The 14,798-nt window shown below is 35.3% G+C and overlaps 8 protein-coding genes across 8 annotated transcripts; 5 read left to right on the top strand and 3 right to left on the bottom strand.

Moving 5' to 3' along the window:
- Positions 1-34: 34 nt before the first annotated feature.
- WICANDRAFT_25349 (S9 family peptidase) lies at positions 35-2,284 on the bottom strand (the record flags this gene model as incomplete). The annotated part of the gene is made up of 1 exon (XM_019181134.1): positions 35-2,284. A coding segment is annotated over one exon (2,250 nt), but the record flags the coding sequence as incomplete, so codon positions are not given.
- A 1,019-nt stretch (positions 2,285-3,303) lies between these two features.
- WICANDRAFT_75967 (uncharacterized protein) lies at positions 3,304-4,032 on the bottom strand (the record flags this gene model as incomplete). The annotated part of the gene is made up of 1 exon (XM_019184299.1): positions 3,304-4,032. One exon carries the CDS (start codon positions 4,030-4,032, stop codon positions 3,304-3,306), a length of 729 nt encoding a protein of 242 aa, XP_019040976.1.
- Positions 4,033-4,421: 389 nt separating this feature from the next.
- On the top strand, positions 4,422-4,913 carry RPB8 (DNA-directed RNA polymerase core subunit RPB8; the record flags this gene model as incomplete). The annotated part of the gene is made up of 2 exons (XM_019181068.1): positions 4,422-4,747; positions 4,808-4,913. 2 exons carry the CDS (start codon positions 4,422-4,424, stop codon positions 4,911-4,913), a joined length of 432 nt encoding a protein of 143 aa, XP_019040975.1.
- An 813-nt stretch (positions 4,914-5,726) lies between these two features.
- Positions 5,727-8,069, top strand: WICANDRAFT_75965 (uncharacterized protein; the record flags this gene model as incomplete). Its single annotated transcript, XM_019184298.1, has 1 exon — positions 5,727-8,069. One exon carries the CDS (start codon positions 5,727-5,729, stop codon positions 8,067-8,069), a length of 2,343 nt encoding a protein of 780 aa, XP_019040974.1.
- A 1,933-nt stretch (positions 8,070-10,002) lies between these two features.
- WICANDRAFT_25925 (mitochondrial fission process 1 family protein) lies at positions 10,003-10,674 on the top strand (the record flags this gene model as incomplete). The annotated part of the gene is made up of 1 exon (XM_019181206.1): positions 10,003-10,674. The coding sequence occupies one exon, from the start codon at positions 10,003-10,005 to the stop codon at positions 10,672-10,674; it is 672 nt and encodes a 223-aa protein (XP_019040973.1).
- Positions 10,675-10,758: 84 nt separating this feature from the next.
- On the bottom strand, positions 10,759-11,529 carry DSC3 (Dsc3p; the record flags this gene model as incomplete). The annotated part of the gene is made up of 1 exon (XM_019184297.1): positions 10,759-11,529. One exon carries the CDS (start codon positions 11,527-11,529, stop codon positions 10,759-10,761), a length of 771 nt encoding a protein of 256 aa, XP_019040972.1.
- Positions 11,530-12,773: 1,244 nt separating this feature from the next.
- Positions 12,774-13,508, top strand: WICANDRAFT_24758 (uncharacterized protein; the record flags this gene model as incomplete). The annotated part of the gene is made up of 1 exon (XM_019181053.1): positions 12,774-13,508. A coding segment is annotated over one exon (735 nt), but the record flags the coding sequence as incomplete, so codon positions are not given.
- A 305-nt stretch (positions 13,509-13,813) lies between these two features.
- MCT1 ([acyl-carrier-protein] S-malonyltransferase) lies at positions 13,814-14,758 on the top strand (the record flags this gene model as incomplete). The annotated part of the gene is made up of 1 exon (XM_019181353.1): positions 13,814-14,758. A coding segment is annotated over one exon (945 nt), but the record flags the coding sequence as incomplete, so codon positions are not given.
- Positions 14,759-14,798: the final 40 nt, after the last annotated feature.

Here is a 14,798-nt window from a genome sequence, read left to right as displayed (position 1 = left end):
GAATAGTTCATTACATTTATATATTACAGCATCATCATTTTGCTCCCAATTTGTCAAAATCCCCTTGGAATGCATCTCTCAACCATGAGAATAACTTATCATAGACAATGATATTAGCATTATGATGATAAATACTATGGTCAGAATCAGGGAAAACATGAACATCATAATTCTCAACTCCACCTAAATCTAGTTGATCCAACAGTGAATATGTGTTTTGAATATGAACATTATCATCAGCTGTACCATGCATAATAAGGAATCTATTAGCTTTACCCAAGTTTCCAACTTTACTGATTTGAGAAATCTCATAACCTTCCTTGTTGTTTTGAGGTTTGTCCATATATCTTTCAGTATAAATAGAGTCATAAAATAACCAGTTTGTAACAGGTGCAACAGCCATACCATATTTGAAAGTTTCACCAGCATCAAATTCTAAAGTTTTCAACGTAGTAAATCCACCATATGACCAACCCCAAGCTGCGGTTCTGTCAGCATCAATGAAACCTTTACTAATCCATGTTTTGGCAACTTCAGTAATATCCCTAGGTTCCCAATATCCAATCTTCTTTCTTTGCCATGAGCGGAATTTCCAACCTTTACCACCTGTACCTCTTGGTTCCACATATAATACAACTGCATCTAATGCAGATGAGACACTATCTTCAAACCAAACATCAAACTTGGAATTGACAACTTGGGAGCCTGGGCCACCATAGAAATGAACTAATAATGGGTATTTTTTTGAGCTATCAAAATTTGGTGGCAAGTATTCAATAACATTCAATTCGACTGGGGTTTCATCTTCAGCTGTTTTCACCTCAACTTTGTGGAAATTCTTTTTTGGGAATGCATGTGTTCTTTTTGACATTTCCAAATAAGTGGAGATTGATAAAAGTTTCATTTCTAACTTTCCTTCAACTTTGAATAATTTTTGCACTGGCGTTTCAGGCCCTTTATAGTACAATGAAACATATTTAGCATTTGGTGAGAATTCAGCTTCATAATATGCTTGGTCAGAATCATCAGTAAAGCTATCTATTTTTCCGGTCTCCAAGTCAACGGAATAGATGTGCTTATCTGTTGAGGCTCTCTTATTGGCAGCAAAATAAACGAGATTTTTCTCCTTGTTGTAAGCCAAAGGAGCATTTAGCACTTCCCATTCACCACTAGTTAAAGCTTTTGGTGTTTCTGTTGTTGTACTTTCAAAATAAACCAGATGATTATAGCCGTTAACAACGATTGTATCAACATAACCCCATGATGAAGATCCACTTTTTGGAGGAATTGGGATAGGGGAATTGAATTTTTCAATCCAACCATTGTATTCTTTGACAGCATCGACTTTATAAACAACTTTACTTTCATCTGAGACTGGGTTATAATGACGAACATGTAGTATGTTGGATTCTCTATCTGTTTCTTTGATAATGAAATTTGCATCATCTATGAATAATGCCTCATAAATGATATACTCATCACCAAGGTCTGATTCTCTTTTGATTTCATGAGTTTCATCAGATTCAACAGAGTAAACTTTCATTGAAACTTTTGGATTGCTAAAGCCTGGTTTTGGATATGGGATCTCTTTAGTTTTAGGGTATTTATAAGCGCCACTTGGATCTTGAACATAATAATCAATGCCGTAACTTGGAACACCGCTTTCATCTGTCCTCATGAATATCAAATGTTTCTCATTAGAGGACCACCATAATGCTTTACCAGTGGCTAAAACTTCTTCTTCATAGACCCAACCTGTTCTTCCATTCAAAACAGTTTTTGAGCCATCATTTGTAATTTGTTTGATATCTGAAGTTTTCAAACTCTTAACATACAAGTTGTTATCTTGGATATATGAAATATAATTGTACTTTGGAGACCAAGTTGCAAAAGATAATTTGACAAGAGCGCCTTGTTCACCAGTTGCCAAAGGAGTGAAAGAGTTCTCAGCTATGTTATGTATCCAATAATATGCCAATGATGAATGTCTATAGACAGTTTCCATCTCTGTTGCAACAATTGCATTCGTTAAATCATAAGTTGGATAGTATTTGACAACTTTATGGCTTATACCCTCATGTTGAAATTCAAAGTTTGGTAATAACACTTGGCTATATGATTTATCTGTACCCTTTTCAGCAACAATTTTATCATGGGATCTAGTATAGTAGAGTCCTTGATCATCAAATTCTGCTAATCCTGATGACGGATTGATAAAGGATAGCTCAGAGTCATAAACGAAGAATTTACCAGATCTCAAGGATTCCATTGTGATCTTTTCCAGCTTTTTTGTAGCAGTGTTTCCATTGTTTTGGTTGGTTTCTTCCTGGCTTCCCTTAGATGTTTGCCCACTTGTTGGTTCTTCAGTTTCAGCAGGCTTTAATTTAGCATCTTGTTGTTCTTTATCACCAGTTGATTCTCCATTATTGAGAGCTTCATTTCCTTTGCTGTTTTCAACTTCAGGAACTGCATTATCACCTGAACCTTTATCCTTGTAATGATCCCATACATCGATACCCTTCTTATTCACATACACCACTGACCCAGCTATAAGAAAAATAAACAACACGAGAAACCCAACCAAGAACTTCCTTCTCTTAATTGCCTTAAATGAGAACCTTGATCGCGTTCCTGGGCTTGTCAATGTATCAAATTTGTTTCGTAGTAGATTGGCATCTGTAGCATCTACTGACTGTGGAAAAACATCATCACTTGAGCTTATCACATTATTCTCCAAATCTTTACCAAATGACTGGCTGTCCACTAGTTCATAGCTCCCTTGATTGTCTTTCTTTGGCATTTTGACGGTGGACGACTTTTGGGCCAAAAACCTTAGGAATCAAGAAATATAACTCAGGCAGCAATAATTATATCTAGCAGTATCTCCTTCAACGGGTTGATGAATATGAGGTCTAACGTAATTGTTTTGAATGTGTATTTGAGGTTAACGTTTGGGAAAGACCCATTGATCAACCAAAACGGAAATGTAATGTAATTTTTCAGCTAGGGGACACAATTTGACACACTAATTTTGCAAAAGCCGATATCTTCATGAAAACTCATTCAGATCGAGTTTAGTAAGTTTCAATTGTGATATTCGAGTGCTACAGTGGTTATTTCAGACTTGATAATTAATAATACTACAAAATTTCAACATAAAAACACGCTAGTTGAAGGTTCAAAAGTTTTGAGTAATGCCTGAGGACAACAAGCTCTTCAAAGTTATTGAAACAATTCAGCATACCAATGAAACCTATCCAATAAGCATAGCTTCACTAGATCAAAGACTTATTCAATTCCAATTCATTGGTTAAGCTCTTTGTTACTTTCCTCCTTCAATTGTTCAGCTTTTGCCGAATCAACTTTTAATTCATTCTCTTTGGCAACCTCTTCAGCAGTCTCAACTTTTGGAACGCCTTCAACTTGTGCAGCAGCCTCTGGTTCTTTTTCAATAGTGATTTTCAAACCATCTTCACCCTTTGGTTCATCAATGACAGCTGCCTTTGGCGCTTCAGCTGCATCTTGTTCAACACTAGCAGCTTCACCATCAGCTTTGATACCATCAACCTTTAAAGGCTCATCATTATCAACATAAAGAGGTCCGTCATTTTGTGCAGAAGACTCTGAGCCAGGCTTTTGAGTATCTGCCTTTTGACCTTCCTTTGCAGCAGAAAGAGCACCTTCAGTCAAGGCCTCATCGTTGTCTTTATAAACAGGTTGATCACGATTACCAGAGTTGTTTTCAACTTCAGGATCTGAGCCACCTGATCCTTTGACTTTGTTTTTGTAATAATCCAGAACATCTAAACCATTTTGAGAAGTGTAAAGACCAGAAGCTGCAATGAAAAACAGAGCAAGTACGATAAGCACAACCAAATACTTTCTTCTTTTTAGACTCCTCAATGAGAATCTTGAATATTTTGGGCCTGCAATTGTATCAAATCTGTTTTTGAAAATTTCAGCATCAGTAGAGTTTGAGCCTTCTGGAAATCCAGATTCTAAATCTTTACCAAAAGATTGACTGTCCACCATTTCGTAGGACCCTTGATTATTCTTCTTTGGCATACTGGTCACGACGTGTAGTTTAATATTTCGAGCTGTAATGATATGAGATGGGTACTTTTCACAGTACGGCTTTGATCTTGGAACTTGAAATTATTATCTCCAGCGTGTAAGAATACGCATCCAAGGGCTTAACAAACAAGTGAATCTCTATTGTTCTGTCGTGTGCAGGAAATCTCCAATGGAAATACGTCGCGAATTGGTCCTGCATGAAATTTAACAGCACGTGATGTGTAGCAGGGTAAAGTTCGCGAACTTGTTTTTCACCTAACGAAAAAAAAAATTGTAAACTATATGAAGTAATGAGCTTGAAGTAAATATTAGAGATTGGTTTGGGGGATAATTGTACTTTTGCAAACATGTCCAACACTTTATTCGATGACATTTTCAATATAACGGAGGTTGATGCCGCCAGATACAACAAAGTTTCCCGTATAGTCGGTACTTCATCCACTTCATCAGACATCAAAATCACTTTAGATATAAATTCAGATTTATTCCCAGTTAATGTCAATGATGCTTTAACTATCACATTAGCTTCATCATTATCTTTGGAAGAGGAAAACAAAGATACCACTGGTTCATGGAGGGCTCCAAGAGCTGGTGAAAAATCATTAGCTGATGATTATGACTACGTCATGTATGGTACTGTTTACAAATTTGAAGAATCTTCAGATGACAAAATGTGAGTATTATCCAACTGTTTCTTCATTTGAATTTGATACTAACTTATTTTTGATTTTAGTTCTGTTTATGTGTCATTCGGTGGTTTATTGTTATGTCTACAAGGTGGTTACCGTAATTTGTCAAATTTGAAACAAGAAAACATCTACTTATTATTACGTCGTTAGAGAATTAATCTATGCTGTTTTGTAATGAATATAGTGCCCCAAAAATGTACAATAGAGTTCAATAGATTTCACTTGAGTAGTGTCAAACTGTGTAACATTTTCCAACGTATAAACTGTTTTTTCAGCTATAATTAAACAAGTAATAATTGACCGAAAAAGTTGAAAAGGCTTTTGAAAAAAGCGCTAACAACCAAAACATAACAATAATGGAAACTTTGACCATCTCACGGACTCAGACACTTGACGCCATCAACAGGTTATACCATAAAGACATGAAAATATCCTGGCTAAACACTGAAATGCTGTTCCAAGGGTTTCAAACTTTGCAACACAACCTTCCAAAAAGTAACTCTAGAGGATCAAACATAATACCAAAAGTTGTATTTCCACCTCTACTTTCCAAATCAGTACCTCTTTGAACACAGGAGCTCCTCTGACGAGCTGTAGTTTTCATTTTATTGGATTCCTAACCCATCCATGTATCACCACATCACCATTTTCCGGGATTTCTAACCTCAAAAGTCTAAAGTTTCACAAGCCTGACGCCTTGACTGTAAAATTCCCAAAATTTTGATATACAAAATACTTTGAAAACCACCAATCACCACCAAATTTGACCCGGAATTTTCAAAAACAGGAGTTTTTATGGACACAGCTGTACTATTAAACGTGTCAATAAGCATTCGTGAAAACAGAGAAGAATTAATTTTGAATTCTAAACCAATTACAACTCTAATTGGCAATTCCTCCTTTGTTTCATTCACGGACTGTTTTCTAACAGCTCATAAACCAAGAATCAACTGTCCACGTTCCATGAGTTCCAACTTAATTGAAGAAGTCAAACAAGAGATTGAGACCAACTCAGCAATAGCTACTCATCATGAACAAGCACAAACACAAAAGCAGCCACAAGAAATTGATTATTCACCCACAACTAGTAAAGATGAGCAGGAAAATCTTTTAAGACGCACAAACTTTGGCATCTTATTCCTTGAAGCTCTAGCCAAAGAAATTATCAAGCCAATAGCAGAGATTCAAATACAGAACATTTTCAAGATTGATGAAGCTGGTCCAGTCAAAATAAACCAAATTACAGTCTGGCTCCTTTGCCAAAGTATCAATGTCAAGAATGTTTTGACCCCAGACTATAAACATATTATTCCTCACCTTTATAAGTTGGTGCTAATCTTACCATCTTTGGTTTTAGTTGAGGTGAATCATTTGGAAGCGCCATCAGAGGACCCAGCAGTCGAAATCCCGACAAGCATATCTGAGAAATCAACTGCAGCTTCAATGCCAAGATCTAGATCAACATCAAGCAATTCTAAGAAAATGAGAGAATTAAAATCAATTTTCCCTTACGCTCAAGATATTCCTAAAAGTTTTTTCAACAAAAAATTACAACAAATGGAGCATTACCTAAATGCAGCCATGAAAAAGATAGACCCATTCACAATATTAGTATACATTCATGAATCGTTAAGCGGGCTTTCCAATACTTCATTCGGATTCAAGAATAATATTAAATCAAGCACCCCAGAAACTAAAATTGCTGATATTTTCAAACAACAATTCGTTGATCCCGTTATTTCTATTTTTGAAGTTGTGCTCATTCAAAATAAAAAACATATAAAAGCGGAAAGAGAAAGACACTTTTCAACATTTTACACAATCCCGTCTTCAGATAACTCTTCTGAAGCCCTGGATGTTTCAGAGCATCTATTTCCTGATTTAGTTATAACTAGTGCATTTGAAAGTGGAAAAGATACAATAGAGCATATATTAGAATTTAAGAGACCCTCTTTATTCATTTATCCAAGATCAGGAAAACTTGTTGAATTCGAAAGAGACATCAAGTTAGGTGCAGTCTTGAAACAATTGATTTATTATTGTTACTCGTTAAATATTGATAGCTTCTCTGTGACTGATGGGTTCGGTTTCTTATTTAGCATTTTAGACGAGGGCACGTATGATAAATCTCAGTCAATTGGTGAACAAAAACCACAACCAAAAACCTCTGAAGATTATGTTCATCAGAATATATTGAGGTACATCACCTTCAATGGTTTAGATACAGAAACTTATAAACCTTTATTCCAAGAAAATGACCTCCAAACTAGAATGCTAATAGCCTTGGTTTTGTATCTAAAGATATTTAGTGGTGAACTTGCAGGTCAAGATTCTGATGAACTGAAACAAAAGATGCAATCCATTTTTGATAAGGCTAAAAAGCAGCGTTTTGAAGTGACACTCGCCACATTACCGGAAGAGCAGAGCAATTCAGCTACACCTGCTCCAGCTACTCAAAACTCAAATGCTGGTAAGAAGGTAGCTGTTGATCCAAACACCAACCAAGAATCCGCCCCATTATCTCCAGCAAGCTATAACTCCCAACAATATGCCACTACAATGACTAGTGCTCCAACAACAGCTGATATTGATGAAAAGAAGTTCATAGCAAGGATCCCATTCAATTTCAATGAATTTAAAGTGATCCAAGATAGACAATCTTGCATGACAAAAGTTATTAAAATAACTAGAAAAGGACTTCAACAGTATTTCATTAAACCTGGAAGTTTCCTTGAACCGAGGGGTCACGATGATACTGATTATAATGTTGTATTAAAGCTCTATAGTTTTAATCATTTAGAAAATTATTTTTGGAATTTTTTTGATAACTATATGAAGAAAACTTTTGATGAGTTTGTTGAAGATACCATCGAACAATATGAGACTGAAGTGGGAATAAATAAAATTATTAAGGATTTTAATGACACTGTTGATGATCCATCCAAAATGATAAATTCACCAAGAATGCTAGCTTTTGGGCGAATGACCTCTGCCAGGGTGCTGACACCCTTTGATGGATACTTCATTGCTTTCGATGAGGTGAAAACTGGTAATAATAAATTTAATGGAAAGCATATGGAAGGGTTAATTGATGAAGTACAAAAGCTTCATATGGTCAATATCGCTCATGGCGATCTCGCAACCAGAAATATTTTGGTTGATGAGTACAATAAAGTCCACCTAATTGACTACAACTGTGCTTTTAAAATTCCAGAAAATGATCAATCAAGACGTCGTTATGGCCTTGACTTGGATAATGAAAAGCTTGCTCAGATTGAAAGTAAAATCAAAAGTAATATTATATAGTTTCATGATCATATTGAGAATTCAGCATCTTGAAATTGGTAAATGTGAACACTTTTTGAGATATATATAGCTAGTAATAGATATAATTATATTAAATCATAATCATTCAGCGGTAAGACTCATTCAAAGTTATGAATATATTCGTGATGCCCAAACACCCCGAAAACACTGACTTCATCACTTCTTTGGTATGACATTTCTTCAAAACGCCACATACCAGCAAAAATACACCACAACAAGAAACTCTAGCCATTTAGCTACCTTGAGAAGCTGAAGATTCCATTGAATTGAACCATCTGCTTAAGAATATTTTCCAAAAAACACTTGAAATGCCGTTTCACGGGTTTTAAACTTTACATCACAACTTTCCAAAAAGTAACTCTAGAGCACCAATCTTAACACCAAAAGTTGTATTTCCACTTCTACTTTCCAAATCGGTACCTCTTTGTGCACGGGAACTGCTTTAAGAAGCTGTAGTGTTCATTTTATCGGATTCACAACCCACCCATGTATCACCACACCACCATCTTTTGCATATTCCAATCTCAACAACTTCACATTTTCCAAATCTGACACCTAAACTGTAAAATTCTCGAAATTTTGATATGGAAACCATCTTTAAAATAGCCATTCACCACCAAAACTGATCTGGAATTTTCAAAAACAGGGGTTTTCATGGACCCTTGGATGGATTTTTCAAGGCCCTTGATCGGATTTTCCCTGGTTTTCCGCGAATTTTGGGCGGTTTTGGATGGGTTTTGAGGATCAAGGAAATAAATCAAGAGAAAATGAGGTATATACCAGCTGAAATTGGGCCTCCAACACCTCAGCGGTACTCCAATAACATGTTCATATGTTGTATTTCGACCTCTAGATTCTAATAAAACTGTTACTTTCTCATTTGGTTGGATGGTTATTGCTCTGGGTTCCATTTTATCGGGTTTGAAAACCCTCTTTCCACCACTTAACACCCTTCTAGACCAAAAACTTGTTAACAAAGTATCTTGTATCAACAAAATTGAAACTGTAATGGAAATTCCATATGCTTAGCTCCTTAAAACTCTTTAAATTCCTTCAAAATCTCTTTTAGTTCCAAAAATATCAACAAAAGTAACCAAATTTTTCACTTTCAGCACATCCAACTTCTTGTCATAACTTTCCAAAAAGTAGCACTGTGTTCCCAATCTCAACTCCATAAGTTGTATTTCCACCTCTGTTTTCCATAATAATACCACCTTGCACACGGGAAGCCCTCGAACGAGCTCTAGTCTTCATTTTATCGGGTTTGCAAATCACCATTTTTCAGTTTTTCACGTTAACTTCACCGATGAAAACACCACCAAAACGAATTTTGAAATTTGGTCCAATGCATTGAAAAATACACCGAAATCTGATACTGAAACCCTTTTCTTTATCTCAAAAAGCTCTTTGGTTCCTTTATATGGTAATGATGAGATTGTAGTTCTATCCCTATATCTAGGGAGATGCGTCGTATGAAAAAAAATAATTCAACCTCGGAACTTACAACGTATGTCACGTGAGCAGCCTCGGTTTCAAAATGTATGTGGTGCAAACCAGATATGTTGTCCTTACCATGTGTTTTTTTATATAGGCGGCTCGCTTTATATTCCAGCCACGGTTAAACTAAATCTCCCAAATCCATAAATGTTGTAATTCTTATAAAACTCCTGGATTTCCTTCATGGATGAAAGTTGATTCTTACTTCTGATTCTTGTCTTTAAACTAGTTGAAAGCTGTCAGACATTCTTCTGGAAGCCTCTTTTCGGATATAGCGATCAACGGAAAGCGCAATTTCAGAATCGAAAAATATCACTGTGAACAATCAGTACGTTTCGACGCCATCATCAACAACTATTTACTAGACCCTTATCCAATTATCTTACAAAGGTACCTGATTATCCATATCCACATTATGTCCAAATCAAATGATATAACCACATCAATTCAAGAAATTTCCGAATCAACAAAACCAGGTTCCTTAGACAATTCTGATTCAGTTGATTCAAATGTCCGTTACGCAGCTTATGCCAATAGATTAAGAACAATTTTATTGGCAAGTCATAGATATGTTGCATATACTTCAGATATTGGTGAATCTTTTAGACCTGCGGTTCATCCATTCTTTGTTCGTGCCTGTTATGGTATTTCATGGACCTATGTTTTAGGTGATGTTTCATATGAAGCTTGGAAAGCAAAATTAAGAAAAGAAGGTAGATATACACCAGGTCTAAAACCTTGGAATTCTAATATTTCTGCGAAAGGTGATCCTACTGCTGCCACATTAGCTGAGTTGAATGCATTGCCAGATTGGAGATTGGTTGCTTTAGAAAGAGGATTGTTTCAAAGTGTTGCTTCCATGGGGTTACCAGCTTTTACAATTCATACTACTGTTAAATATGCTACCAAATATGCTGAGAAAAACATTAAGAATGCAGTATTGAGAACTTGGGGTCCAATTGGCCTTGGTTTATCTATTGTTCCTGCATTACCTTATCTATTTGATAAGCCTGTTGAGCATGGTTTAGGTTATGTGTTCCAGAATTTGGAACAATATTTACACAATAAAGAAAAGAAATTAGAGTAGATCAATCATTCAACCATTATAAATAGTCATTATACAAGTTACTTCATCATTAAAATATATGTTTATCGTTAGTACCGTTACTTATTACGCCCACTGTCTCACCAATGCAAATGAAAAATTCACAATAAACCCAGCGACAATGGCCATTCTTTGTCTTTTGCTGAATAATTGTTCTTCTTTCAATAAGAACAAGCTTAAAACCCCTAATAAACAACCAATCAAGATCCCAATTAGTAAGTCCTCATTACCACCAAGATGACTACTTCCAGCATTTAATCCATTAAATTCATCCGCTTCGTTAACAGAACTATCAATCCATCTTTCCTCCAGTTGTCTAATATCTCTATTCCCATTACCATCCTCATTAGTTGGTAGATCACCATATAGTTGTCTAAATTGTTCTCTTAGTGCGCTGATATCTTCTTGAGAAAATCCAGCAGATGCTAATCTATCGAATCCAACTGGCGCAGGTGTGGTTGATTGTTCTTGAACTTTGTTATCCATTTCATTCTCTTTTTTCAATTCTTCAGCATTCAAAACATCACCAATCAGACAATGAATATAAAATCTTTTATCAAATTCTGCATTATCTTTATTGAATTTTTGCATCTTTAGAAACTCTTCTTTAAAATTTGTAGTTGGTGTTAGGACTTTACCCGAATGGATGAAACGTAATCTTTTCTGAGACAGATCTTTTATTGAACTTCTAACGGATTGTCTCAACCAACCTATTGATAAATCATCAAGTTTGACTAAAGGGAGTTGGAGATCCTGTATTGAACTATTGGAGAACCGTATCACCACCTGTATTCTTTCAGCAGCATCATTCTTGTTATATAGTGGTAATTCACTCATTCTGGGCACTTCCTATTCTCTTATTGATTCTGACAATAATGATGAATACAAAGAAGTCTAAATGCTGTTACATTGATGTTCTTTATTTTGTGCCCTCATAAGATTTCGCGAAATAGGGTAACAGCTCTATTTTTTCGCGAAATGATTTCCAACAGTATAAAAAAATTTGTTTGATGTTGAAAATTTTAACTTCTTTTCCATTTTATTTTCCTTTCTTTAGTGCGGACAACCAGGACTATATCCGTGTTGCTTGTCTTATACTTTTTATCTTACTGTTTGATAAGCGTCAAGTCCTTGGTGAGATCAAGACATGGGGAATCTACGCCGATTCCTTGATTGATCATCTTAATGCTCTTTTGTTATTCTAGTGTCGCGACTACTCTTGCAGGTGGACCGTGTTGAGAATAGCAAGGGCTGGTAGATCATACAATTCATAATACTACTCTTTTATAGCTTTATTTCTCTCTCTATTTACATACAATTATTGTGTTTACAATCTATCTAATAAAAATATAGCAGAATATATACTAAATTATTTGAACAATTTCCAATCAATCATTTGTAGTGAATAGTTCTAAAGAAATCCATAGTTGCAGTAAAGACAACCAATAAGATACCACCACCTGGACCTAATCTAAGAACTTTTGGTAAGAAACCTTTATATAAAGCAGCAAAACCTTCTTCTTTGTAAATTGTTAACAAACTTGGTAAAGTCCAATTATATTTTCTAACAACACCTGATGGATCCAGTTACTATTTAAAGGACCTCTACACCGTCATTCCACGATAAGTCCAAATCTCAAATCTCAACTGCTGATTTCGCTCTTTGGAGTCTTAATTTTTTTTTTTTTTCAAAACGGGCTAAATTTTTCATCGAATTTTCTGATTCGAGTCACAAAATTTCCTGGACAGGCTCCATAAATTTATCATCACATTTATTCACATTTCCACAATATTTAAATTGGACGTAGATTCTCCTTTATTCTGAGATAACTAACTAGAGCAGGCCTCAAACACTTTAAAAACAAGATAACCATGTCCTCAGATACTAGACGTGAGTAGTTGCCCAGATTAATTTGTTCCAGATCTTTCATATTCTGCCTGTTTGTTCTTATCAGCTTTTTTCATGTGCTATAGTCGACGTAAGAGTTGACTCGTATCAAAAACAATAGACAATTGGTGAACAGAGAGGAAATAGACCAAGGGTCATCTTCATCATCAGCAAGATCACTAACAATGAACCAGCTTTACCTTTTATGTACCAATTCTTAGCTGGTGCCGTTGCCGGTGTCAGTGAAATCCTTGTGATGTACCCATTAGATGTTGTTAAAACAAGAATTCAATTACAAGTGGGAAATGGTGCCCAAGCTGAATATTCAGGTGTTGTTGACTGTTTTGCCAAAATCATCAAAAATGAAGGTCCTTCAAGATTATATAAAGGTATAACTGCTCCAATTTTAATGGAGGCTCCTAAAAGAGCTACAAAATTCGCTGCAAATGATGAATTTTCCAAAATTTACAAAAAAGCATTTGGTGTTCAACAATTGAACCAACCTTTATCAATCTTATCAGGTGCTTCTGCAGGTGCTGTGGAATCTTTTGTTGTTGTTCCATTTGAATTGATCAAGATTAGAGTTCAAGATAGATCTTCAAAATATAAAAGTGTTGCAGATGCTTTCTTTTCAACAGTTAAGAATGAAGGTGTTTTAGCTTTATATAATGGGTTAGAAGCTACTATGTGGAGACATGTTGTTTGGAATGCTGGTTATTTTGGTATTATCTTTCAAATTAGATCCTTATTACCAAAAGCTGAAACTTCAACTCAAAAGACAATGAACGATTTAACTGCTGGTGCTCTTGGTGGTACTTTTGGTACTATCTTTAACACTCCATTTGATGTTGTTAAATCAAGAATTCAAAATACTGTTAGTCAACGAATTCTTAGTGGTCAATTGATTGATCTGGAGCTCAGGTTGTGATATCAACGGTTCAATGTTCATCAGAGGCTGGTTACGAGCACACCGACACTCCCCGAGTGCACCACTTGAACAATAAAGTCTTTTATACCCAGCTCTCATTCCATGCCCTAAAATACTGACGAAGGTTCAATCATAAGCGAGATGCTAGTTAAACGGTTTTTATCTACTACAAGGGTGCTTAGCAAAAAGGTACTGACCTTTCCTGGTATGTGTCAAAAAAGCAGACTTCAATTGACATCAAATCTAACGGTTCCATAGGGCAAGGTCAAATTGTTGATAAAACACTATTACAAGAACTCCATGACGAATACAACTTGAAATCATATAAACAATCATTACAATCCCAAATTTCACCAGAATTCGCATCCAATGTTTTCAATCCTGCAGCTGATTTCTATGAGAAGACTTCAAATACTCAACCTTCAATAATTTCAATCTCTTTACTGATCCTTGATATTCTGAAAAGACATCATGATATCGATCTAATAAGTAAAGGTGGCATAGATTACGTTATGGGACATTCACTAGGTGAATTCGCTGCATTGGTGGTTAATGATGTGTTTAAACATCATCCTGACGAAATTTTATGGTTAGTTCGTCAAAGAGGTTTATTAATGGAACAAGCATTAAGTCATTCACCGGATAAATTTAAAATGAGTGCATTGGTATTTCCAGCTATGAACTTTGATGATGTGGAGGTTTTATTGAAAGATTCTCTAAAAGAGGTTGGAACTGTTGGTGTTGCCAATATTAACAATCCTCAACAAATTGTTATATCTGGGGAGGAAAAAGAAGTTGATCAAGTGGTTCAATTGATCAAAGATAAGTCTAATATCAAGAGAAGATTAAGAGTTTTCCCATTACAAGTTACAACTCCTTTCCATAATCCTCTGTTGGAAAGTTCCAAAATCAAATTCAATCACATCATTGAAGAGAAATTCAATATTGAGAGAGATCAACGTTTGAAGATCCCAATCTTGTCAAATCTAACAGGGAAACCTGTCTATACACATGGTGAAGCACTTGATAATTTCATTGAAGATTTCATAAATCCTGTCCAGTTCAAAAAATCAATCGAGTATGTTATTGATGAATCGAACGATGATTTGCATTTTATAAATATAGGGCCAAATGCATCAATTAATCAAAACTCTGTAACAAAAACAGATGTTTCCAAAAAAGTTTCATCAAATACACCTGTTGGAACAGTTGAAGAAATTAAAGCATTTGTTGAAGCTTATGAGAAATGAAATAACGAAATGTTAATATATGAATATTTATTTAAATAAT

Source organism: Wickerhamomyces anomalus (genome assembly GCF_001661255.1).
Source record: "Wickerhamomyces anomalus NRRL Y-366-8 unplaced genomic scaffold WICANscaffold_1, whole genome shotgun sequence".
Lineage (NCBI taxonomy): Eukaryota > Fungi > Ascomycota > Saccharomycetes > Phaffomycetales > Wickerhamomycetaceae > Hansenula > Hansenula anomala.
The sequence above is the reverse complement of the archived record's forward strand: the minus strand, read 5'-3'. Positions and strand labels throughout refer to the sequence as shown.